At 40.6% G+C, this 27,311-nt stretch overlaps 1 protein-coding gene across 7 annotated transcripts; it reads right to left on the reverse strand.

The window, feature by feature from the left end:
* Nucleotides 1–574: 574 nt before the first annotated feature.
* thoc2 (THO complex 2) lies at nt 575–26,459 on the reverse strand. Of its 7 annotated transcripts, none has more exons than XM_017308548.2 (39): nt 26,301–26,459; nt 23,629–23,684; nt 23,261–23,352; nt 22,902–22,953; nt 22,743–22,813; nt 22,357–22,478; nt 22,108–22,241; nt 21,767–21,927; nt 21,043–21,135; nt 20,717–20,872; nt 20,312–20,484; nt 19,964–20,159; nt 19,845–19,883; nt 19,608–19,738; nt 18,972–19,073; nt 17,689–17,773; nt 17,116–17,209; nt 16,934–17,014; nt 16,711–16,807; nt 16,297–16,414; nt 16,032–16,211; nt 15,764–15,928; nt 15,378–15,653; nt 15,131–15,272; nt 14,854–15,011; nt 13,348–13,476; nt 13,109–13,240; nt 12,809–12,993; nt 11,815–11,990; nt 11,622–11,724; nt 10,336–10,709; nt 10,100–10,158; nt 8,394–8,429; nt 3,103–3,231; nt 2,863–2,929; nt 2,641–2,786; nt 2,364–2,434; nt 1,636–1,682; nt 575–1,538 (listed from the first exon to the last, which is right to left on the reverse strand). In XM_017308548.2, exons 1-38 carry the CDS (start codon nt 26,363–26,365, stop codon nt 1,655–1,657), a joined length of 4,674 nt encoding a protein of 1,557 aa, XP_017164037.1. In that variant the 5' UTR covers nt 26,366–26,459; the 3' UTR covers nt 575–1,538; nt 1,636–1,654. The 7 variants fall into 7 exon arrangements, 4 of the variants coding, with proteins under 4 accessions (XP_017164037.1, XP_017164036.1, XP_008425813.1 ...); XM_017308547.2 differs by having other exon boundaries at nt 3,103–3,234; XM_008427591.3 differs by having other exon boundaries at nt 575–1,541; nt 3,103–3,234.
* Nucleotides 26,460–27,311: the final 852 nt, after the last annotated feature.

Consider the following 27,311-nt stretch of genomic DNA (forward strand, 5'->3'; position numbering starts at 1 on the left):
GGGTTTTACGAAGCTTTCAGAGCGTCTCCAACTCACAGCTTGTTAAAAGGAGAGGAAAAAAAACAAAAACTTAACCATTTATGTTTAAAAGCCAGTTCAGCAGCAGGAAACAAACCAGCTATAAGGAACTCTACAAGAATTTTGCCTGTTGCTTGTGGCACTAATACAAGTCGCTATTGAACAAATATTAGTGGTGGCGAATGTGCAGTGTATAGAAAATGTTTTGGATTTATTTCAGATTAGAAATAATTTAAGGCAAGTAGTCACCAATAGAAACCACATAAAAAGTTAAACGATGGTAAAAGGAAAACATGTAAACTAAACTGAACCGTCAAGAAATATTTACTCTTATTTATAAAGTTCAATCATTTTTTTTTTTTTTTTTTTTTTAGCAAAGCAAGGTTTAATGTCAATGCTCTAAAAGTCAGACTCAGACATCATTACTGTTGGGCTTCTTCAGTTAATTAGTCAAATGTAAACTGAGCCTGTCTGGCTGAACATTCATGCTGATTATCAAACTTCTCTAATCCACAGCTTTCATTCTTGCACAGAAAAAAAAAGGACAGACACAGTGTTAAAGTGACACTAAGAAAACTATTATTTATTGAGTTTCTTTTTTTTTTTTTCTTAAAAAACAAAACATACACTCATTGAGTACAGCAGATAAAATCTCCAAACGTCATTTTTGAAACAGTTGCATTTGGAGTACAGAGCGTCAGAATTTTTCTTTACAATTCTACATCTGAATCAAAGTTGAACCGACATTTTTCTGTTTTTTTTTTTTGTTTTTGTTTTTTTATAAATTATGTAAAAACCTGATTAACACAAATTCACAGAAGAACTTGCATGGGACATGGAGAAAAAAAAAATAAAAAGAATGAAATAACATGATGCAAATTTCATGTTATGTTTTTTTTATTATTGTACACAATATACAAACTGGTCCTAGGTATTATTTCCTCACTTATGCTTTGCTGTCCTACTTAGATTAAAAGGTGAAGATAAATAAATAAAAGGATCTAAGTAGCTCAAAAAGGATATGAGGTAAGTGAGTATGGAAACGCAGGTTATATCCAATAAAAGCAAAAAAAAAAAAAAACGCAAGGCCAGACATTGTACAAAAACAAAAATAAAAACAGTTTTCAAACATGAGATTATTGAATCCATGACCATTTGCTACCAAAAGATCATTTCATACAGTAACCACATTTCTGGTAGGAGTAACACTGTGATTACAGCAGCACCTTGTGCCCAAACTATTTTATGTATATAATTATATATACCTATATATATATACCTATATATATATAGATATATAAAAAAAAGAAGACAAATTTTATTCAGCTGGTTTATCGTCTGAAACAGGAAGAATAATTGGGTATTGTGTGAATTAACCACAGCTAACAACAGGCATGGTGGGGAAGAAAGAAAAACAAAAAAAGTAAAGAAAAATACAATCGTAAATAAGAATGAAAGTCAATAAGTGGTACAGGTGGAGTTGTGGATGTCTTGCAGATAAAAGTACAGCTTATCCATTTCTGCTGCAGCACAGAGAGGGGAGGAAACAAAGAGCATCAGGCGACTGCAAAGACGGCTGATTGAGAGCGGATGAGAGAGAAGCTGAACGGTTCTTACCTTCACTGATTAGTGCACATTATCTGTGCTTGTCAGACGACTTATGAGTGTGATCGTTAAGGGAAACTGAATCACTTTTTAAAAAATTTAATAAAAAAATAAAAAGACGAGGGACTGTCGACTGATTGTCTAAAATGTGCTCCGTCAATATTCAGAGGAAAAAAGCTCAGGCGGGAACCAGAACTGCTTCCTTTGATATCGTTCAACATTTTTAAATTAGTATCTCCTAAAAGTTTATTTAAAAACAGTCACAAAAAAAAAACAAAAAAAAAACACTGATTTGTGTCAAGAGTGTGGGCAAATTATCAATATACAGAGCAAAAACTTTTCACCCATCAGGGATCAGGTTCGAGTCACAGAGAACACGGTCGGTTTAAACCCCAACATGACCTCAGTTAGACACTTGAAGCTGTTAAAAGAGGAACCTGTGAACCAGTTCTGTTGTCTGCACACAGCAACACTCGTTGGACCTGAGCAACACGGCCGAGTAAAACCACGAGAAATGATATCAGGATGGAAGCAAAAAGAAAACCCGAGTTTAACTCGATTCAGAAACACACGGCAGACAGAGCAACGGAGGAAACTATGGCTGCTTAGATTAGGGTGCCGAAGTAAAGACGAGCGTCCGACTGAGACTGCTTGGGTCAAAAATATACAACTTGTCAAAAAAGAAAAAGAAAAAGAAGATTACCGGTAAGATTTTCAAGTCACTGTTCACTCAAGGATATTGCTTTTTCTCCTCCTTCCCTCCAGCGCTGTCCCTCTTCTCCTTCTTCTCAGACTTTTCATGTCTGGACTCCTGCAGGACAAATTAAAGGTTCACTTTACGAATAACAAATATGAAACCAAAGTATTCTTCTTTCACTTCACACAAACGTGAAAATCTGCACAGACGCCCGTTTCTTTTTTTATGCAAACAATAAAACGTATGGGTTTTCATCTCAACAGGCTACCCAAACGCAGGTAAATAATGAGCGTCGCCGTAGCAACGAACGCCGGGCTGACCTTCTTGCCTCCGGAAGACGTTCGTTCGGCTTTCACGGACTCGGCCTTCTCCTTGCTCGAGGATTTGGATCTCTTGGTCTTCTCCTTCTCCGGCGTCAGAGGAGAGTCGCAGGAAGGACTCGTGCTCTGGCTGTTTTTGGAGGAATCTGGGGAGAGAACGATCCCGCCGTCACGTTTCGCGCTTCGCCGCGGCCGACTCGAGACGGAACAGAAAGCGCTTACTGGTGCCGTTCTCGTCCTTCCTCCGCTTGGACTCTTGGCTGGCCTCGCGGTCGTTGACGGCGTGATCCTAAAAGAGAAGCGACGTCGTTAGCCGTTTGTTGAGCGGATCGCTGCGCTTAAAAATGCTCAAATGTTCTGCCGCTGGTGGCAGTTCAATGCCGGTGGCAGTCTCTGAGCTGAACAGCCGCCTTCCCCGTCCGGTCTCTAACTGGTCAGTAGTTTTAAGCGTAAAGCGCTCACTCGTTTTCTCTCTTTCCGTTCCTTTTCCTCCTTCTTCTCTTTGGATCGGCCTTGTACGCTCTCTGTGTCTTTCTTCTCCACTTCCCTCTCTCTGCTCTTGGACCGGGCAACTGAATTAAAGTTGATGTGCTGCTGGAAACAATCCCACATGAACAGAACACAGACAAGTTGAAGCCTGACTGCTGCCCGACGCCTCAATAATGACTTGCATCACTCTAAGACGACGTCGGTATCCGTTTCGTGTCCAGGCAGCGTATTCAGACACCTTTTTTTTTTATTTATTTTTATAAATAATATTAAATTCAATACAGCTAATCTATTAAACATAGTCAGGATGTAAGCAATCCTTACAAATTATTAATATAAACTCGGTTTTGCCAGTGTGACTCATCGCTGAGCTCGTCTTCCTCCCCATGTTTGTATTGATTTTTAAACATTGCTGCTCACCTTCAAAAGCCCAAATGGCCTCATGCCTAAATCCCTCTCATCTCTTGTTAGATGCTCTGGGTTTTTAGGACGGTTCTGGAGGATGAACCCAATCACATTAGGGATCTTCAATAAAACTTGTCTTTGATTTTTTTTTTTTCCTTTTCATCCTCCTCTAACATACTCTGTAGCTTTAATGACCCGTTGCCGTGGCCTCAGAGAGTTTGCAGTTTAATGCGATGCGTCTTCTTTCTATCCTACTCTAGAGGGGAACAGGAAAAATAACACTCTGATGTCAGACGGTGGATTCACTTCCCTCAAAAAAAAAAAAAAAAAATTGAGTTAAAACGATTTTTGTAAGCACTGGAGGAAAAACACCAAAAAACGCAACGGCAACAATAACAAGACGAAAGAGCTTCGTGCCACTAAAGCCACACGAGCATCAAACATCGATTTGCTCATCAACCTTAATTCAGACCGATTCAATTTTTTATTTATTTTTTTTTAGCCTAACAAAATCTAAGTCGATGTAGATTTGACACTTTAAGATGAAGCAAAGACACCATTCTCTCATTTTCTCCCTAAACATCTCGTTTTCTAATTCGCTCTTAGAGTCATCAGTACTCAACCCCACACAACGTTTACTCTGCCGTTGAGAGAGCGATACAAAACGGTCACAAAACGCAGCCAATTAGAAAAGAAGGCATAGTTGTGAGGTCAGACCACGTCTAAAGTAACGTAAGGGATTTCCAGGAACACAATCGGGGATTAGCAAACAGATCGACTCAGCTGCTGCAGTTCTTCCGTTTCCCAAACATTCAACATCGGAAAATATCACAACCGAGAATAAGAGATTTTACACGAGTCATAAAAGAAATAAAATGCCATCTTCCATCTGAGCACATCGAGTTCTGCAGATGCAAACGAGGAAGAAAGTCTATGCAAACCAAACGTATCCAAAACCTGATCTGCTGATCATGACGTCACTAAAACTGAAGGTTTTTTATGTTGCATCTCATAGACGGGATAAGGAGCAGGTAGACGTCAGAGTTTTACCATTTTCTCCACCGTTTGGCTCAATGGGAATATCGAATATTACATTTTGAAATATGATTAAACTCAGTCTAGTGATGCAAATCCGTCTTCTTTATGTGACCGATGTCCTAAAGAAGAACATCACAAATGGGTTTGTTTTTCCAAGAGCAGTTTTTACGAATGTGTTGCTGTGCAGTGATCGCCATGAAAGAGGTAACAAATAATTCTCATCAATTTTTATCATGATCACAATTATGCCACAAAATAGCTTGAGAAAACTTTAAGTCCATATCGGCCACCAAGACTTCCTGCTCTGACGGACCTGGAGCCTAAAGCTGGGAAACATCCCGTCACTGTTGGAGCCGATTGGTTATTAGATCAAAACCGATTTGAATTTACCATTTGAAAGTATATTTTTGCTACATTCTGCATTTCATAAATGAACAGCATAAAGTTTAAAGCAGAGGATTATTGTGTCGAAGCCCCTCTGTGCCAACAGGAACACTTCATGTAAACGAGGAATATCCCTTTATGAGTTGCTTAGAGAGAACTCTCAGTTCTTAAACATTACTTAGACTTTGGCTTCTTTTGTGACATAGAACATGCATTTGATCCATTTTGTGCCAAAAATTTAAATTAGAAACGTATCAATAGGTAAAAACAAAAGAAAAAAAGAAAGCAGCCATTACACCTGCCCTCTACAGAACTGGACCATCCAAACGATGCACTTCTGAATTCAGTAGAGTGCAAAGCAAACACCTCTAGACCTGTGTGTGTATTGCAAAGAAAAAAACAATAAGAAAATGTCAAGCCCAAATACCGGCAACATTTTTTTTTATCTTCTAAATGATCAAACTTTATAAGTAAGAACCCACACATATGGACCCCCGACTCATTTTTGAATGCCACATCAGCTACTTCTGCACATTTCCAAACTTTGCCTCATTCTCTCCCTCTCAGATGGTGAAAAGTCTTTGTCTCCTGCAGACCAGAAAACTGAAACACACTTCACTTCTCACAAGCCTCCAGAGGCTCCAGTACGTCCCAAACTCTGCAGCTACCATCCTGACGAGAGCCAGCAAACATTCCCATCGTCCTCCTCACACCGGTGTGTGTGTGTGTGTGTGTGTGAGAGAGGACTCCTTAAACCACAAAGCACACTCCATCTGCTTCCATGTAGACAAGGAGGAGTTCATCTCCACCCAAAGCAACAACAAAAAAAAAACCTCCTTAGAAATTTGTTTCTAATAATTACAAAATAAAGGAAATGGATACCGACGCTGAAAAAAATCCACATTTGCAAGAAATAAAAAGAGAACCTTTCCCATGATAAATGAATACATTTACCAAGACATTCTGTGACAGTTTAAAGTCAGAAATTTGTAGGAAAGAAATAAACATTTTCCAAAATGTCCGAGTCCGTTTCCCTGCATCAGAACATCTTCCGGGCTCAGATCCAAAGCGGCCGTGTTACAGCCTCTCCTTCCTCGCAGCCCCAGCTGTTTTTTTCCCAGATCCTTTTCCAAGCCATTCGTGGAGAAACCGTTCTAATGTTACACTTTGGAAAATATCCAGATGCACCTCTCCTAAATTCACCACTTCACCTTAGAGGAGTTGAATTTATTTGTCGCAATTTATTTGACTTTATGACCTCTGTAAACTTGAGGGGTTTTTTATTGCACATTTCTGACTTTACGATTTCAGAGAATGTTAGTTTTAATACTGCAAATGTATGCACTTCATCGTGGGAAATTATTACCCTTCATTCTTGCAAATTTATCACGGATAATATCAGGGTTTTTTTTGTTTTTAAAATTAAATTCATGCTCTACTCTACTGTGGCAACAGTTTTCCCCCCCATTTCATCCGTACAGCAGCCCACGGGTACGAGCAGATTTAGCCCTAAGGGAAACAATTTACTATTACTACTACAAAAATGAAAATATCACCAAGAAAACCAAAAGTCTAATTAGAACAGCAATCGCCACAACTGTTGGAGTGTGGAAATTTACAATTAAAGACAGTAAAATGACTTAACTGAATGGGACCTGAGATAAGGAAAAGTTTTTTGCTGCACCAAAAAAAAAAACAACAAAAAAACTATCCAGAACAAAATATTTTTTTTAACAATGTCACTTGGAACTGAAGACAGGGAATATTGATTTAAACTCATTGGTTCATCAAAAAACAAACAAATAATAATAATAATAATAATAAAAAACATCAATAGAAGCAAGTAACTCCAAAGAGCAGAGCTGTCAGCAGGAGGCAGAGACGGCTTGTATTACTAAACTATGAATAAAATGATCGTCTCTTGTATGTTTAAATGTCCAGCTTTCTACAATTGCCTTGTTCATCCCAAAAAAAAAAAATATATTTATTTCTTATTAAGCGGTCAAAAAAATAAAAAAGATGCAAATATCTCTGAAACCAACACACATAATTCCGAAGTGGAAGGAAAAATCCTCATCTTCCAGTACTGTCCTACCTTGGCGCACTGCTCTACACATATCAGATCAATGATGCCCAAGAGTTAAATTCATGCAGCTTCTAACGAGCCGCTCGTCTGATTGAGGCGCGCTGGACTTCAACTGGTGTCTGACTGACAGGTTCTTGCTGAACTCCAGTCACTTAAAATTTTAATTGAACGGCTTCTGGAGGCGATTGGCTGCTTTGAATTTTATTTTGGAGAATCAGAGTAGAAGGGGCAAAAAAGTAAAAAAAATTAATTTGGTAACACTTTATTCGAAGGGGTGTGCATAAGACTGAGAGGACGCCGTCATAACATGACCTAACACATGAAGGAGTCTTTATGAACATTGTCCTAAAGTGTCATTCGGTAATTAATGACACTTTTTAATGCAAAGTTGACTTTAATGGACTTTTTTTTTTTTATTCTTTATTTTTGAGGTATTGAGAAGATTACAAAAGCACAGTTTCAGTCTGTGATCCGATACATTTCTTCTCTTTACATTTTTATTTATGAAAGCAATACCAAACAAACAAAAAACAACAAAAAGCAAACAAAGTAAAACAAAAAAGAGAACAAGGGGGTATTGTTTTGGAGAGACATACTTTTATGTATATTATATTGAGAATAGACACCTCCTGAAGGATGAAACCTTTCTTTTTAAATTCTTTTTATCCATGCCATATGAATTTGGAAAGCATTGTGTCCCACTCTTGTCCCATTTCTACTGGTAGGGCTTGAAACAAGAAAATAAATCTTGGTAGTAGGTTCATTTTGATAGCTTCAATTCTTTGGGTTAAACTCATGAAAGGGGCGACAGTCCATCGTTGTATATCTGATTTAACTTTGGTCAGAAGATCCTCATAATTAGACTTGGCTATAGTGGTTGTATCTCTGGGGATAAGAACCCCGAGGGACTTTAATGGACATTTTAATGCAACTTTGGATAAAAAATGTATTTACCAAATTATGCTAAGTTGACACTTTTTAAGCACTTTTAATGTAACGTTTAATGCATATTTGCATAAACATTCATGAAGACTTCATGTTCATGAGTGCCGTTATGTCAGTCTTATGCATATCCCTTCAAATAAAGTGTTACCATAATTTCTTATTTGTACTTTTTTTTTTTTTTGGAAAAACCGCGCATCATTTTCTTTTCCACTTCAGGATTATCCACCACTTTTTGTAAAACGTGTGCGGAATTTCCTGAGACATGAATACTGTCGACGACAATTGGAGAACCGTTTATAAATATGAAACTAAGTTATGTGGCAAAAAGGCAAGTTCGCCAACACGCACAGAATCAGATCTCTGGAACAGGAAGGCTGTACGTAAGAGTAGCAGAGACGGTTCCAACCTTGGTTGCAGGATCCTTGAGTTCGTTGCTACTGTCCTGTAGGGATGAATGGAGATGACAGATGAGCTGGGAGGGGGTGGGAGGTGGGAGGAGGTTGTCAGACAGCAGTAGAAAGTCGGTAGAAGAGGAAGAGGAGGGGGGAGGAGCGGAGCCGATCCAACAGCAAACTCCTCCCTTGATCTCTGACCTTCAGGAACTGAGGCTTTGACAAAGTTATTACATAGAGGAGAGTTCATAGACTCGACATCTGGAATGTCAACAATTAGAAAATAGATAAGATCTAATAGAAAAACCCTGAGCATGTGTAAAATGTGGAGTAAGCCTCAACACTAAAACAATGTCTGCTATATCAGCGCAGCTGGTATAACGATACTTCTAAAGTGCGTGTGCTGTTAGTAATGGTCATATCTGAGACTGTGTGTGTGTGTGTGTGTGAGTGCAGTTATGTGCCTCTGTGTGTGTGTGTGTATGTGTGTGTGTGTGTGAGTGCAGTTATGTGCCTGTGTGTGTGTGTGTGTGTTTGGAGTGCAGTTATGTGCCTGTGTGTGTGTGCGTGTGTTTGGAGTGCAGTTATGTGCCTGTGTGTGTGTGTGTGTGTTTGGAGTGCAGTTATGTGCCTGTGTGTGTGTGCGTGTGTTTGGAGTGCATCCCTATAGAGATAACTGCTGCTGTCACTTACAGTTCAGGAATGGATAAGACACATGGAGCCTATTTCTCTCGTGGAAGGGTTAAATAAATGCCTATCACAAGCTGCCAGCGGCTGGGCCGAGGCTCCAGACGACTCGGGTCTCACCCACTCTCCCCCTCACACTCTCTTTGTAGGCAGGGGAGGCAGGCTCTATTTTCCACAGCATTTCTGGTGGATTCGCAACATTCATTCTCCCGTCTTCCCCCGGGGCGCTGGCGGCTCTCTCTTCCGCGTACGGCTTGCCAGGAGCGACGGATGCGAAGAAGACGGCCGGAAGATGTAGAGTTGAGCGTGGCGGCGCTGGGACCGGCTGGGCGTGCTCGGTGCGATGCGAAGCCGGTGGTGGTGGCGGTGGCATGGGCCGGTCTCGAGAAGCGAAGAAGGAAGAGGGCCCGGCGGCTCGGACGTGGAGGTTCTCTGGAGGCGGCGCCAGAGAGGTCTGCTGGACACCATCCGTCTTTGAGGGGGACACCGAGGTACTTTACATCGCGTTAAAGAGGGAAGAGCTCAGAAAAATGGAGGGGAAAAACTCTTGGGGACTATTTCGACTGGTTGAATATGGCTCCCGGTCGGAGGAAAAAACACTTCGCCTTTGGAGACTTCTTGACGGGGCGGGAATACTATTTTTTTTTTTTTTAAAAGCACAAAAACAAACAAAAAAAAAACTCCACAGGAATATAGAAACGTGGTCGAAAAATTCTTCCGAAGGCACACAGACTGCTTTCACTTCTATGAAAATAGGCTTTTTTTTCTCTCTCCAATATGAAAATATATAATATACATAATATTCTCTTGACTAAGTCCTTCAGGAATTCTCCAAATTCTGGAAAATTTTCAGCTCAAGTCCATGGAATGGTTTCCAACTCCCATGGGTCAGGGTGGAGGCTTCCAGATGCCGTGCCTGCGTTGCGAGACGACGCTCCCGGGATGATCTTCGGAGCTGCTGGAATGTGCAAGGCAGGGAATGCTCCGGCAGACAGAGTAGAAACGGGCACGGCCTTCCTCAGGCCATACTAACCTTAACAGATGAGGAGTGGGATGGGGACGAGTGACTGTCGAGCTTTCGTCTTTTGTGATCTGCAGAGGCGAGAAAAGCAGAAGTTGTTGATCTGCACAGCCGGCGTCCACGATGAAAATACCCGCCGCTTCATCTCCTCCTTTAACCAGGTTTCACCAACTCAAATGTAAGACTTAAGAGCATCACAAACGAAATTTTGACTCCTTTGGAGGACAAAAGTGTAAACAGCTCCTCACCCCTCTCAGATTCGGCCGAATCGGATCTCGGATTTGGTGACTTGAGGGTTGCGATCGCAGCATTTCTGTCTCCTTTCTCCTTGTTCTTGGATTCCTTGACGGCGTCTCTGGCTGGTTCCACTGGCTCCCCGTTTCCGGCTTTGGCCTTGTCGTCTTTGCCGCTCTTTTCGTCCAGCTTGACTTTCTCCCGGTCTGCTTTCGGGGTCTTCTCCTTACCCTCGCGCAGCAACCGCTCCTCCTTTCCCGCTCTTTCGTCTCTCTGCTTCTCCCTGCGGTTCTCCGCCTTTGTCTCTGGAGTGCTACCTGGCGTCTTTTCCTTCTTTTCTTTTTTTTCTTTCCCGCTCTTCTCTTTGTCGTCTTTCACAGCTTTGGTGCTGCAAGCAGAACAAAGTTGTTTTTTTGTTTTTAACTTAACAAAATCAAGCAGTTTTTTTTCTAACACTAAAACAAAAGTTGTTAAAGACAAAATTTGATAAAGTTGAATCAGAGTTCCTGCATAATTTTTTTTTTATGTTAAAATTGATTTTTCAGACTAGGATTTCTTGGGATTCTTTATGAGTTTTAATAGTACAAACAAAACAATCAATTTAACCACAGACGGCTTTATTGAGAGCTTAAAAATAAAATCTCAGATTTTTTTCATACCAGATAATTTTTTCCCTTAAAAAGAAATAAAAATGATGGAAAATATTTTCAAAAACTTTCTTTAGTTTCAATCGTTCCATCTGGCAGTTCACCTGAAGTCAAAGTCTGAATAATTACAAACTATAAAGCAAGATTTCAGGCCTTGGGTGGGCTGACAAATAAAATCACAAGAAGAGCATTGATGGAATAATAATGACAAAAAAAAACATTCCAGATTTTTCATTAAAAAATGTTTTGATCAATTGATTTATCACGCAGCCGTGGGTCAGATGTAAAAGATTAAATCTATCAGAAATGAATGAATGAATGGATGTTTGGTAGTCAAACAAATGGATGGATGGATGATGGATGGATGGATCAGAGACTTGAATGGAAAAATTGATGCATGAAAACAAACAGATGGGAGAATGGATGATGGCTAACAGACGGATCACAGATAAACTTGACGGCGTGAGAAATGGACAGATCTTATTGCTGAACAGGGAGTAAAAATCTGCAGAAAAATCCAAAGTATTTTGTCATCTTTCCACACTTACGCAAACCTGGAATATATTCTCCATACTTTTGAATACTGCAAATGAACCCTGTGAATTACATTGTGTCAGGAATGTGCTTCACGTGTCACAGATGAGGCAGGTTACCTGTTGAGGGCCCCGTTCCCATTGCTGGTGGTCACTTTGGCTGCTGTGCTGTTGGCTTTGTTGACTGGCTTTGTGGTCCCCTGAGATTTATCCTTGATCCGGTCTGAGCAACACACGGTCGCATATATTAGAAATTCAACAGGCAGACGGCTTTGCAACAGATAAGAGTAATAAACAGTTACTAATCACTCACCCCCGTCTTCGAACCCCCCCTCCTCGGTCTTGCTGGTGTTGGCGGCGGGCTTGCCGGCGCTCCCAGGGCCGTTCTGCTGACTCGCTGGCGTGGCGCTGCGAGCTGGCTGGTCCTTGTGGTGGAACTCGTTCTCAGGGACCATGTGCACCTTCTGGCTTTTCAACCGACCTGAATAACTGCAAGACGCACACGCAGTTTGCACAAAGGAACGAGAAACCCCCAAAAAACAGCTTCTGATTCTCACACAGAGCAGCTCACTTCTTCTTCTGGTCAAACATTCCTATTTACCATCACAGATGTATTGTCAGAGGTCTACTCTCTGCAGGGCCAAAATGAGATCCTCCGATTGCTTTGCAATTAAATAAAATGTAAAATATTTATGTGGGAAGTGGGCACAAAGCTGTAAAATCCCACTTTTTCCCTCTGTAAATTCATCAGTTATTGTTCTTTGTTCTGAATTAGAGGTTAGAAATGTGTGACTGATCCCTAAAAATGGATGAATTGAGTCATTTATTCACTTTCTGAAGGATTCAAAGCTACAACGTCTATCAGTAACTAAGCAGTAGGAATGTGGATAAGCAGAGAAGCCCCCTGCAATTAACCCTGAAGTGCTTTGGTCAAGCTCAGACTGGTCAGAAACTGCCCTCCTCTCCACATCAGACTGGATTCAGTTTTAGTTGAATTCCTTGCTGTCTAATATTAAAAGCTTCCTTCAGGCTAAGTGTAAAAAAAAAAATATATATATATATATATATATATATATATTGCATGCAAGCTAGAAGAGACCAAAATTTGAACTCAATTAAATATTCCCAAACAGATACGATTATCTTATTTTGAGAAATAATTCTGAAGTGAATCAATAAGCTGTAATCCTGCCAGTGAGTTGCAAAAGCTTCTCAAGAGACTTCATGTATGTATCTGTGTTATCTCAAAGCTTGAAGAAAAAGATGTTAGCTAAAGGCTCCACATGGAGCACACAATGCTGTGTTACCCCATTGCTAAGGCATAGAGGTCTGGCCTCTTATCCTTCTCTTCAAGGCAGATCTTGTGGACCCGGGCCTCCAGCGCTTGGCCCAGGTTCAGGACCTTTGGGTAGCAGGGTAGGATCTTGGTAAGCACGATCAGAATGTTCCGGATGTGGGTGTAATCTCCCGTTTCCAGGCAGTGGACTGAAGCCTAGACAGAAGAGAATCGATTAGAAATATTCATGAAAATGCGGCATCTTCTCTTGATTGTCATCATCAGAAATCACTCAAAAAAAAAACAAAGAATCTTAAAAAGGCCAGCTCACTTTAGTCAGCATATAGTGCCATTTGTGGACCACATGCCGAAAGTTCTCATAATCCAGCTGATCCGCTTTGTTTCCTCCATCAAACCCTGCGGCTCGGAAGATTGTCAGGAAGCCTGGGTAATTCACGCACTCCTAAAAAATTGAGCAATAAAGAAGAAACTCATCAAATACCCGCCGACAATAACCGACAAAACGTCGTTTATCGCAAATGAGCGCAGGAATTGGGCAGAGCTGCGAACCTTCTCGTAGACGGCGCGGTTGCTATGCCACCGGGTCACCGTTTCCAACATGCAGCAGAGGAAGCGGCCGTAGCGGTGGGACTCGTTCTCTGTGCAGCTGGCCACCGTGTAAATGATGGCAGAGAAGACCTGCAAAACGATCCAGCGCAGCTTTTAAAGGGATCAGCTGCAACAATATGCTCCGTTTGAGAAAAGTTTACTTTAGATGCAGAAACAAAGCATTAGGTATAACGTAGGCTGTTTTTATAAATTTAAATAAAATACCGTCACACGGTTGTCGTCACGTTTACACCACAATGCATTCTGGGTAAATGAGATATGCCAGATCCGATTGCTCTAGCTCTTTCCCTCTTTATTTTTATTCGCATGGGAAGTGATGCAGACTCATCTTACTAGTTGTTTTTTTCTTACAATCAACAGCGACGTAGTTTGGCGTCGTCTGAATTTACAGCAAACGCAGTACGACAACTCGGGTAAAGTTGAGCCTTCCTGCGTTTACGTTGCAGGTTTCAGTACAGAGCGGAACGAACCGGGTCATCGACAGCGGGAGGTGGGAAATTGGCGACCTCCACCGATGAAAAATATAACGAAAGACAGAATATTTATGGGTTTTTATGCATCTCAAACAGCATTTTTTTTTTAGTTAATAGGAAGGTTACGACATATTTGGTAACGTTTATCTAAATGAGGACATCCATCCATCCATTTTCTTTCACCCTTGTCCCTTGGTGGAGTCGGGAGGGTTGCTGGTGCCCATCTCCAGCTAACGTTCCGGGCGAGAGGCGGGGTCACCCTAGACAGGTCACCAGTCTGTCGCAGGGCAACACAGAGACACACAGGACAAACAACCATGCACACACACACTCACACCTAGGGGCAATTTGGAGAGACCAATTAACCTGACAGTCATGTTTTTGGACTGTGGGAGGAAACCGGAGTACCCGGAGAAAACCCACGCATGCACAGGGAGAACATGCAAACTCTATGCAGAAAGACCGGGGCCGGGAATCGAACCCAGAACCTTCATGCTGCAAGACAACAGCTCTACCAACTGCTCCACTGTGCAGTCCTAATTGAGGACAACTTCGCTCAATTTTGTGATGTTTCTGGTGAAATTGTGACCTTTTCCTGCTAATATTATGACGATGTTCTCATAACAGAAATCCTCACAGCCTGATACTTTGATACTGATACAACTTGCAGAAGGGATGATTGAAATAAAAGACAGCTTTTGGGGGGGGAAACGAAATCATGTAAAAAAATAAAAAATCTTAATCACTTAAAATCAGAAAATTGCATCTTGTATGAAAAATAAAAATTTGAAATAAAATTTTTTTTTAAGCCACATCACCCACTCCTAGAGTCTACATGTCCTTGTCAACTTTTCTACATGTCCAACGCTAATAACCAATAAAAAAATAAATCTCAAAATCGATGAACCTCTGCTTGAAGAAACCCCGCAATGTTAGTATTGAAATATTCTCACAGGTTTCCTGAATCTCTTACCCTGTCATAGCAGAGGAGCGTGCAGAAGTTGGGGGTTTTCTGCTGGTGGACGAGCTCGACGAAGCGGGCGCAGTACACGGCGTCGATGGAGGAGAAGATGCAGCGAGGGAACAGACACAGCTGCAGGAACTTCGTTATGGTCTCGTTCTTTGTGGATTCTGCCGTGAAATATTTTAGAGTTGCGTGAGATCGCAGAGCAAGATGAACATGAGACTTCATGAAAAGTTGAAGATTTATGGTTAAATCATCACTGAGACGTGTGCTTGATGACACTTACTGGTTAACAACCAGCTGTCTTTTTCCAGCTTGAGACGGTGCAGAACTCTTTGGACGTGCTCCATTTGTTTCTTTTCTTCCTCCTGTAGCTTTTCCTGCAGGGCTGTGCAACGCTCCTTCTCCTTCTTCTTCTTATTTAAAGGCTTAAAATTAAAAGAAAAACCGTCAGAGCAGCTCTTCGTCGTCTACTACTCTGATTTCTGTTTGTTGATGAAGCCGGCACACATTCCAGTTAAACGAACACTTACTATCTCAGAGTTCTCCTCGATGGCCTTGATCTGGACCTTCAGCTTGTTTACCTCCCGCTCATACGCAGCGTGCGGCACGGCCAAGTCGTACATGGTGAGCGACCAGAAGGTGGCGTAGAACTGAGGCCGCAGATCGTCCCAGACTCTGGCCGGGTGGAGCGACATCACGGCCTCGTGCACCGGCGTCATCACCTGTTCGCACGCCGCCACGTACTTGGTGACCTTCTGCTGCTGCCGGTTGCCTTTTTCGGCCTTCTTTAGCTCCTCGTATTTTGACTGCAGGTTTTAGAAAATGAAATAATTTGAATCGATTATCCGAGACTCGGCCTCGCTACAGGTGACGGAGCAGGTTCAACGGTCCGAGTAGCAAATGGGAATCCACTAACCAAGATCTGATGTGCGTACATGGGGCGCGACAAGAAGAAAGCGGCGTCATGCGGGGTGTGAAACTGGTTGCAGAGGATGTCGATGGAGGGAACTCGCTTTATATAATCCTCTGTGCTGAGGTTGGAGGCTAAAAAGCCACCAAACTGCACCAGTGTGTCGTGACACTGAAAAAAAAACAAAAAACAGAAAAGTTTCTTGAGGGTGAATTTTTTTTAAAAGTTAGAAACTCAAAGGTATTTAAAAATAGACTACTGAGAAGGTGCAAACCTGGTCGTAAAGGTGCCCCACGAGTTTCAGATGCTTCTCTCCTCCCTCCAGGAAAACGACTCCATTTCGTTGTTGGGCCATGAGCAAACACAGCGGCAGCGCCAGCTCGTGGTCGAGCAGAGCGTCCTTCAGGCGCTGGGAAGATTTCTTTGTGTTCCTGATCTGGCCGAAGTAGCCGCCCTGTGAACACGGTCGCATTGATAAACACCGACATCACTGCAGGACACACACACACACACACAGATTATATTATAGACTTTTGTACCTCGGCTTTCAGCTGCTCTCCTCCCGTCATGGCCTCCAACTGTTCTGAAGTCATTTCGTCTGTGATCTCAATGCCAGCCATTTTCTGCACCACCTCCTTCAGAATCAGCAAGTCAAAACTGCAACAACGAAAAGCCACATAAGAAAAACACGGACAGCAGCTAGGAAGTCTTCTAGTTACATTAAATTGTTCATTTAAAGAATTAAAGAATGTTCATACCTTGTTTTCAACAAAATAAATAAAGCATTCCAAGTCAAATTAATAAAAAAGTGACCCTTAGCAATGCCTAGCATTAGCATACATCACAAATGTTTACGTTAGAAAGCTTCTCTTCAATACATTAGTGAAATGCATCATGGTAAAATGCGGAATAAGGCAACACGTTGCTGTACGGACACATTAGGCTTTTCTGACCTTTTTCCCGCCTTCAGCTGGTTGGCAACGTACTGCAGCAGGCCGGCCAATTCAATCGGGTATTTTCTGAACACAGCTCCACACAGACTCGCCAAACCTTGAATGACAAAAAAAAAAAAAAGAAAAAAAAAAAAACACACACACTCAGATGTGAATCATACGCTCAATGTCAAAAAGGCATCTCTGCATTTTCATGCAGATTCTTAAGAGAGAAAACACCAACTCTGAAGCCACAAGGAGAGGGTAGTGTCGTCATGTTTCATCTTCTCCTTCTCGGGATTGGCCAGAGCTTCGATGATGCAATCTGAGGTCAGAGTTCAGAGGAACGACACGGAAACATGGCTCTTTTTTTTTTTTCTTTTAAGACATCAACAGAAACATTTACGAGCAGAAAGTGCAGGATACAGGCCAGGACGTCGTAGTTGAGAGATGTGAGGTATTTCAATGAGTCCACCACCGGAACAATGAGGTTGTCGTACCACTGGATCTGAGACAACATCTGACAGACAAGTCGAAGGCGGAGGAGATTTAGTGTGAAAGAACTGACAACAGCTGCCGTTTTTAAAAGCAGAGCTAAACAAAAACGCTGTTTTTAAAAGTAAATGTGCAGAAACGGTTCGAGGATCTAAACAATCAAGCTACTCCTAATGGCATACAATTTATAACATGCCATAATTTTATACAATTTCATTTTCAGAGGTGTTAAAAACAACAATTTATAGTAAATAGGACATTACACTACAATAAACCAGTTGAATTGATTTTAAATATTTTGTTCATGGAGTTTTCCAAGCCAGTTTTTATTTTGCAGACAACTGCCACAACATGAACAACAACAATGATAACAACCCACATAAAGCTAGCATCCTGTTACGTGATAAAAACTACTTTATTAGATCAAAAATATGGCGTTTGTGCGTCTTTTCAGAGTTTATCCGAACGATTCAGAGTGAAATAATTACAGCCAGCTGTACTAACGTAATCGAAGAGGATGGTGGGGTTGCTATGGCTCAGTTTGCCGATCTGCCGTCCAGACTGTTTTACGTTCTCTTTGGTCAAGCGCCTGGGGGAGAGGAAAAAAGACAAAACAAAAGAAATAAGGTGATTTCAGCAATAATATACAGTAAAATGTGGGACACTTATAACAGGCGAAACACTCTCAGCCAATCAGGACGTGTGCTCAGATGATGATTGTCACATTTAAAGTACCTTTTAAACGACCTTTAAGCAGACATCCAACATGCTTTTCATTAAGCCTATACTTCAGTATTAATTGCTTTTTGTTGCAGGCAGAAAACAATAAGAAAAGCAATGACTTAAAAACATCAGTTTGTGTATTTATATCCATCATTTAGTCAACTGAGTCACTGAAATGAGCAAATTTTAATATAATATTCGAATTACCGTATTTTCCGCACTATAAGCCACACCTAAAAACCTTCAATTTCCTCAAAAGCCGACAGTGCGCCTTATAATCCGGTGCGCCTTATATATGGACCAATATTGAGCCACAACAGGTCTAGCAACTACCGTAAGCAGCCGCCGACTTAATTTTCCCCCGTAGAAGAAGTGCGCGGTGCATGCTGGGATAGTTGTCAGAACGCTGGTTTGTTAATAAAGTTTAATAATACATTTAAAGCCGGGGGGGCGGAGGGGCGGGGGAAGAGAGACAGAAACTGCGGCGGCAGCGTGTCGGTTGGTCTGTGTTACCCAGAAAGCAGTTGGGCACAATATTGCAACACCAACACCGTGAGTGAAACAACGACTGGGGCAGGATGCTATATAATGCACTCGGCGACCATTTCTTTACACATGCGGATGTGTAATAATAGAGTACGGAACAAATTGGCAAACTGGCGTCTCTTCTATGCACCTTATAATCCGGTGCGCCTTATAGTGTGGAAAATACGGTAATTGAGGTTTGCAAGTAATTACGCAGCATTAACAAGATACATACTTAGCAACCTCACACGTCACTCCAGTTAAAGATTAAATAAACTTTAATCTCATGTGGGTAATACATAGAAACTAAAACTGCAATGCTTCAATTAGCTTAATATTGCTGTTCTTCAGTTTCGATATAAATACTTAACATGAACATTGAAATGTGTCTCCACCCAAAAGATGAAGACAAGAAAAAGAAATAACACTAGAGTTAGAGATTTTAAATATTAAGTTCCAGAAACGACAACAACTCACACGTTGCCGTTAGTGAGTTACTAACTTTATATTAGAAAAGTGACAGAAAAGAGTCTCCTTACTTCATAATGTATCTGGCCCTTTCCACAGTCTGGGCTTTTACTTTGACCAGCAGTGGATGGCCGGAGTAGGTCTCGTTCTTCCACTGCCCATAAAGCCGGTACCTTAGAGCACAAACACACAGAGAACAGACACTTACAGGAAGTTGGTATATAACAACGATAATAGAGCCCTGAACAATCCACAGCTTCAAGATCTGTAAGGGAACATTTTTTTAAATTATTACAACATAAAGCAAGTAATTAATAATATTAATATGTGGTAATCAGGTTGAATTCCTAACCTGGTGACCTTCTCCTATTAAATATTAAAAACTGAAACTTTTTAATATTTAATCAAACGTTTGTGTATTTTGGCTGAACTTTATCTGACAGACCCACACCAAGCAATTATGAAAAGGAAGAAAATTCTGTTTTCATACTTTAATATATATATATAAACATATTTTTAAAAAATCAATATACTCTTGAATTCATTCCTTTTCTCTGGAACCCCTGCAAAGAAAATCACATCTTAAAACTCAACAAAAGTTGCCTTTACATTTCAGCAAACGGATTATCAGAAGGGATTCGCATATAAAACAAGACGCTGAGCTTTAACGTTTCACAGAGCTGCGTTCAGCGTTGCACGGTCTTTACCTGTGCTGGTAGGGAAAGAGCTTAAAGAGGCCCCACAGTTCCTCAGACATGCAGGCGTTGCACTCCATTAGGGAGAGAGAGGGCAGCAGCACCTGGTCTGCGATGCTCAGGAAGCAGCTCAGCAAAATCTCCTGAAATAAACACACATTCAGTGTTAACAGGGTTCATGTACACCAAGCTTGGCTGGACGGTTTCACGAGGAGTCATCTTTCAGAGGATTTGTAGTCTGCCACTAACCATCTTATCTTTCACTTCAGGTCTACCGTCGGATTGATACTGTGAAACAAAAACAAAGAAAATGGGTCAAAAAGGTCACCATCACACATGCGCGGCAACACACCAGGAAGCGGCTTCACCTCTTTCATGAAGGACTTGCCCAGTCGGACTATCTTGGCAAAGAGGATGGGGTCGTGGGAGAGGTGAGGGCCCAGGTAGCAGAGCATGCTGAACGTATCTTTCCGTAGGTCCTCGAAGCTCTCGGTGGGCTGAGGAGCCCGCTTGTTCTGCAGCGGCTGCAGCGCGCAGCCCTTCGCTCCCTTCGGAACGCCGGCTCTGGAACGAACGCAGCACCATATCAGTTTTCTGTGCAGGGATTACTGGCTTCGAAGCTCTCAAATAAATCTCTGTTTTTGTCTGGCTGTTGTAGGGGGAAAAAAAAACAAAAAACAAACACTGGACAATCTGTACGACGTGATAATAAGCACCTTCTGTAAAGAGGCTCCACGGTCAGGTGTACAAGTTGGCAAAGCGCCAGCGCAATGGCCTTGTGAGAAGTAGCGTAAAAAGACGGCATCTGGTCCATGATGCTCTGGGCGTGGTGCCAGTCTCCGATCCTGAGCAGAGCCTCCAGAAGACCGAGCTTCTGGTTGTCAGGTGGCTTTAGGAATTAGAAAGAAATGGTTATTAAAGTAATTAAGATTAATTAAAAGCTAAATAATGAGCACATTAGTTATGAAGCTCAGCACAGAAGGAGCCACACTGCAGCGATATATTATTCAGACGATCATTTGATGGGCTGAGGAGCCCGCTAATGAAGATGCTGAGAGCGAAGCAGGATGGAGTACACCCTGACTGCCCTAAAACAGGCAGCGGACACGAGAGTTACTCACCTTCTCGTTCTTTTCTTCTTCCTTTTCCTTCTCCTTCTCCTTGTCTTCGCTTTTCTCCGAGGGAAGCACGACTGTCACCAGCTTGCGAGCAATCTGCTTGGCCTCTGAAATCTCCCGTTTGTGTTCTTCTACGATGGTGGCATCTACTGGCATAAGCTGGAAGTGGAGAACAGGCAGAAATCATTTTAAAGAGGTGTATTTAAAAAAGAAATAACTATTGAAGGGTTGCAGTTACTTAACACATTAGAAATGTCCAGTAAAGGGACCAAGAAACCAGTGAAGAAATGTAAATATTTTAGAATCTGGGTTGCAGTTATTCTCCTTACATGAACATAGAGATCCTCCAGCTCTATCAGCTTGTGGTTCAGGAGAGCAGCAGCAATGTGGTAAAGTGACTTTGGAGTTTCCTCATTAGGTTCCTGGACAAAAATTACACGATGTGTCAGCAAATTATCTATCGGAAACAGGCAAAACAATCCGTTTTTAAATCTGGTTGTTTTATTTTATCCAAGCTGAGTAGAACCTGTCAGGGTTACTGCTTTAACAAAACAATGAAAATCACTAATATATATATATATATATATATATAGTAGATTTTCTTTACCTCTGTTAATACTGATGATAATCAGAATCTATGCTACAATTTTTGAGAAAATTATTACAAAACGACCAAACATGTTAAATTCTTTTCACATAGTCATGGAGAGGACTGTAGAGTTGTCTTGCCAAAAAGCAATGCACACCCTCCACATGTAGAGTAAGTCACAAAACGCCACAAAACGTCACAAGACTGATATATCCAGACATAATGATGGAAAGTTGAGTGCCTGTACTGTGACCAGCTTTTGCAAAAGGATCAGTTGTAAGTTATAACTAAAATTAATAGAAACATTTGAACTGCATCACTTTTGCGTGATGAAGCGATACAAAAGGTGAACAATTTTGAATGGAATTACTGAAATAAAATAATTTTTCCAAGATATTCAGCTTTCAATTAACTAAAACAATAAACTGCAGGGTTACAAAACCCTGGACTTCCCGCTCACTCACCTGGTAGAACTTGAACTTAAAGCCCAGAATATGGCAGAGGGTGATTGGCTCACACATGTAGGACTTGATGAGGGACAGAAAGAACTCATCTTGTTCAGACCGGCTCTCATACACCTCCAAGATGATGTCCAAAACCCGGTTAGGGTCCAAATTGAAGCAGCCTACAGCGAAAACACACGAGATGGAAGAAGAAGACGATAAGAGCTTGCTTTAAAACGACGCGGAAAACTTGTCGATTATCGATGGTGAGTACAGCGGTACGATCAAATCATCATCGATAATTAGTAGCTCACATTGAAGCAATGCGATAAATGCTTAATGAAACAGCTCAACATCAGTACCTATGAGGGACTTGATGCTCTCCAGGACGAGGTTGCTGGTGATGTTGCCGGATAAGTCTTGGCCGAGCTCTGTGATCAGTTTGGCGTAGCCCTCGTTCTCCTCTCTTAGCAAGTTAAACTTCTGCTGTTTGTAACTGAGAAGAAAGAAAAGTTGTGTGTGTGTGTGTGTGTGTGGGGGGGGGTGAAAAAAGTACGGTAAAGTACTAGACATGCGTCACACAGAACAAGAGGCGGACGGCTCTTACTTACAATAGCTTAGTCTTGATTTTTACAATCTTTTGATTAAACTGATGAGCTTGTTTTATCAATCCGAGAGATTCCAAGGTCTCCGGGTCGAGTCGTTCTTTCAGGATGGCCTCCGGTACAAAAGACTGACATGATGAAACAAAAGGTGGACGTCGGAAAGTTAAATACAAGACGACAAATACTAAAGTGCCAACGATAAAACAGTAAATAATGCCTCGTATAAATGACCCATTTTTCATATAAGCCGTCTTTTACTGGAAAATAAAACAACCAGAAGAGCAGGAATGTTTCAGCTGCTGTGCTGGGAAAATTGACTTGAATTAACAACTCAGTTCATCAGAAAGCAAGTCACTAAAAAATTCAAAACCAAAATCAAATGTTGTTCTTACCAAACAGGCTCCCACTAAATGAGTGTAATGGTCCCGCTTGTTCTTTTCTTCTAGTGCACCAGTTTCTAAATCTGATGTAAAGGGGAAGAGAGCATGATGAAGATATCAATCTCTGTTTTATTCAATTGAATAACTATTGTTTCAAACTGTATCGTTTACCTAATATACAGAACACATCTGCTAAAATCGATGGCAAATCATCTCTGAGTTCCTGAAAAACAAAACAAAGACATGTTTAAGGCGAGTGCAATAAAGAAATACGACTCATTGGAGCAAACTGTGTTGTAGGTTTATTTTTGTTGCAAAATGTATTAAAAACTTTAGTATTGCTTTTGTTGATCAATTACATGTTATAGAAGGGCAAAAGGAACATAAAGTCATTACGTTCCTGACTTTTTAAAAAAGCTATAATTCACAAAAAATGTTGCAAATGAACAGCAGCAAACGACTGTTTTGCTAGTACTGCTCTGCTTCATGGAGGCGGAGGGTTTGTGTGAAAAAAGAGGACATATTCCTACCATCATTTCCCCGAGGACAGCGGAAACGAGATCAATTTTCAGGTTACCCTGGACAACCTGCGAGCAGACCTCATAAAGAGCGGCCTGTATGTCTGAAGAGACAAAACACAACACGTCCAAGCTAAAACCAACTTCAGAGAACGCATGAGAAAAGTGCACGGTTCAAATTATTAGAGTGGAGATGTTTTCAGGTTGGAATAACAGATTTTATCTGAGCGTCATTGCCATCAGGTTTTCTAGTGTTGGCTCGAGATTTTAACAGGGACTGAGGAATAGTCAGAAAATGTTCAAATGATTGATGAATATTATAAAAGTTTCTTTTTACGCAGCCAAACTCACATTGACAAGAAAATTATTATCCGACTTACCTTTAGTTTCATTCCCATGATCAGTTTTCTCTGTTAGCTCTTTGCAGAGTTGCACACTGGGAAGTAAAATAGACAAACTGAGATTAATTCATCCAACTTACCATGACAAAAAATTGCTTGTTTTGTCTTTTTTACAGTTTAATCAAGAAATAAATGGCCAACAAAATCAATTTAACAGAACATATTTCCATACAAGTTTCACCTTATTCTGCTTCTTAAGCCAAATACTAACCAAACCAGGAAGCACTTGATAACGTCTCTGTGACGGATAACGCCCTTATGTGCCTCATGGTTGTTGAAAACCAGCTGCACAGTGGAAATAAACTCTGCAGCCAGACAACGACCCACAAACAAGAAGTAAAGCTTCTGCTGATTTTCACACGGAGCTGCAAAATGTATCTAATCTCAACAGTTATTGCAAAAATCAGTGTGGGAAATCGCAAAGGACCACTTGGGTGAAATATTTGGCACGATTTTTAAAATCGCTCATTCATCCCCTCTGCATGTTAATATATTTGGCCAGTTGGATGGACTCTAACTCTGCACCGATTGCAGTTTTCTGGCTGATCACTTATTTTTTATTTTTATTTATTTATTTTAAAAGTCAGTGCTCCTGATTTTGGTCAATACCGATTATTTGTTCGTAAAGTCGCTAAATCTTGCAACAGAGTGGCCAAGTTGACAACACTGCGGTGACGACTGTTAACTGCAGATGTGCCCACGTGACCCGGTTTCCGATGAAGAAAAGGCCTTCTGAAGTGTTTTTAGTGACAGAAGGCAGCTAAAAACAAATGCAAATCATTGCTGGCTTTGAAACAAAAAGTCATTTATTATTATTTTCATGCCACCTACGGATCTTTAAGAGAGCAGAAAAAAATGTACATGTTTACCCCCGTTACCATCAAATAAAGTGTGACAGCACTTAATACACAACTGTTCAAAATTATGACAATAAAAAGCTAAATTAACTACAAACTGGACAGGGGCGATCTTAACTTCAACCATGATACTTTGCAGAGTTTGTTGCAGAAAAAACAAGGAATGTCATATTTAAAGCAACTTTTTTTCCCCTCCATAATCTGCTTATAAGCATATGAGGGTAAAAATAGGCAAAGGGGTGAATTGCTAGTAATGTGGACTTGTCTGTTAAACTATTACATTTAAACAAGGGCGCAATGGCTACATAAATAGCACTTAAATCTAATATATAATTTATACCCCAATTGTGGCTACAGTTCATCTCTCAATAAGAATATATTATTCAAAATCACTTCTAACTTCCATTTGTTTACTGCAGAGCATTCCAGATTTAATATTATGGTTTAGAAAAACATTCAAAACTACACACAGAAAATGGAAACTCCCTCACTTCATTTGCCACCTGCTGCTAAAGTAACATTCTGAATGTCTTCACCAAATGTCTCACTAATCAAACATGCATTGATGTAACTGAACAGAAGTGTTTAAATGTGATTTATATGTTTGAATGATGCAAAACAATTTTGTGCGAATGCATTGTCGGCCACATACACAAGCTTGTAGCATACGAGTTTTAGCATTAGCTCAACTGTAGGCCTTTCTCAGATATGCGAGGCCTACGGTTACCAACTGCTACTGTAGCTGTGTATAGACGGATATATTAAAAATCTGGTAAATTTTCACTCATGCCAAGTTTGTCTCTAGTCGTGTGAAAACATCCCTCTATCCCAAATTTTTAAAAAAAATCGTTCACGGGGTATGGACGATCCAGAGGCAACTGTTTGGATACTGTAAAGTTTGATGCTTGTTGTTGATATTCCGTCGGTGGAAACCAAGAATTAGATTTTTACACTAGCTTCGATTGCTAATTTGCTATTTGTTAAAAATGCATCTAATTTCAGATAATAATATATATATATATAAAAAACGATTGACTGTCATGTCAAAACAAAATGCTGTCGCCTTTTTAACACCGTCTCTGTATCTCCTCGACGAGTCATTATATTGAAAAGATTAGGGGAACAATATTAACAATAAATCGTCATTTCGAGTTCAGAAAATTGATAATAGCAAAGAAAATTCAATAAAGCGCTTGAAACCGCCAATAACGAAGCTAACGTTACTGCTAACTAGCTGTAGCATCAAGCTCCGTTGTTTCCCTCCACATGATTTGTTAGTTTTTACATTATTAAAGATTGCCTTCGAAGTTTTTTTTCTACTAACTGTTTATCACTCGTCTGTAGGACGTCAGTGGGCCACAATCCCCCAAAGTTGGCACTATTTTTCACTTTATTTACAAACTAGGGATCAGATAAATTTAGCGCAAGACTTAGCTAGGTGGATTTTAACTAGCTTGGTGCGTGTTTACAATTTTAGCTAGTCTCTTAGCGAGCAGATGTGGTTAGCTTGCTAGAATACGTCAAATTCAAAATGTTATAAAATTGAGTCAAACGATTATGCTTTATATTAAAGTATACTTATAATATGTACATTCAACATTTCCTTACGGCGATGCAAGTTAGGCCACTTAAACTGTTTGCTAACGTTATCCTCGATTGCTACAGCTAGCATATTCCAAACACTGGCCCGCAGGGCGTTTTAGTGCTAGCTCTCAATTTTTTTTTGTTTTGTTTTACGGAAACGATAAAACCCCTCTATTATACGGAAATTTATTGACGCTCAAATGTACTCACAATTCGTGTTTTCCTGATTTTTCCCAGTTTTTGATCCATTCACCGGGGAGGATAAGTGTCGCCATCTTCCATACACACTGTCCGGATGTCTAGTTGAGCATCATGGAACACACTGCAGGGTCAAATGTAGCGGTTAGCCGCCAATGCTAGCTTGCTGTTGCATGGTGGGATCGTGAGAGAAGTGTCAGCACAAAAATCAATGGCCAAACAGTGGCGTCTTTTACTTTAAGTAGTAGGTGAGGGAAGCTTTCATTTTTAAGTTTACCTATGCAAAATTACTGTTAATTTGGGCTGCTATCTTGGCGTAAATATAGATTAATATCTAGACACATGGCAAAGAGGTGTTAATATGACCTTTACAATAGTTAATTAAAATAAGAACAGGTCGTTAGTCAGAAAACATACAATGTGTCTAAATTATACGACAGAATATTGCATATTGTAAACTGTGACATGCAAACTTTTTATCTGCCTCTGCTGGAGTGAGGGGCCCAAGTGGGATCAAATTCAGATTTAGCCTACAGATCAACCAGTCCTATATACCAGCAAAAATTATTGATTTAAAGTATGTAAATAGACAAATGCCAATTAATATATTTCTGCTGTTTATATTTGGCCTGGTGTCACATTTCATGCACTGTAACTGTTTGTAGGTACATAATAAAGTTTCACCTTGTAAACAAAACGGGAAAACTTCCTCCCAACCACTATATCCTGCAATAATTGTGCTTTTTCTTTGTACTATGAATATGTATTTTCCTAGATCCCAGTTAGAAACGAAAAATAAAGGCTTTCTGGATTCAGAATTCAGACTGACTGTGAGTATTAAAGTGGTCAGGGTATAATAAGCCAGGCGGGCCACCAGACTTTACTTGTGTCCCCATCAGGCTAAACATTGCTTATTTATTCAAGTTTTTTTTGTTTTTTTAAAATGTTTGCATTTTTAAAAGATTTTATAGTTGGTGTACAGATATTAATCTTCCAATCTTTCAATAACACAATTATCAAGTG

Source organism: Poecilia reticulata, chromosome 14 (genome assembly GCF_904066995.2).
Source record: "Poecilia reticulata chromosome 14, P_reticulata-male-v2, whole genome shotgun sequence".
NCBI classification, from domain to species: Eukaryota; Metazoa; Chordata; class Actinopteri; order Cyprinodontiformes; family Poeciliidae; genus Poecilia; species Poecilia reticulata.

Excerpts from the sequence above, each read along its gene's own strand:
- thoc2 (XM_017308547.2), bottom strand. The coding sequence starts at position 26,365 with ATGGCGACACTTATCCTCCCCGGTGAATGGATCAAAAACTGGGAAAAA. Across the intron at positions 17,210-17,688 it reads CCACCATCCTCTTCGATTAC|ATGTTGTCTCAGATCCAGTG; the intron begins GTTAGTACAGCT and ends CTTGTCTGTCAG. Across the intron at positions 2,787-2,862 it reads GAAGGACGAGAACGGCACCA|ATTCCTCCAAAAACAGCCAG; the intron begins GTAAGCGCTTTC and ends TTCTCTCCCCAG.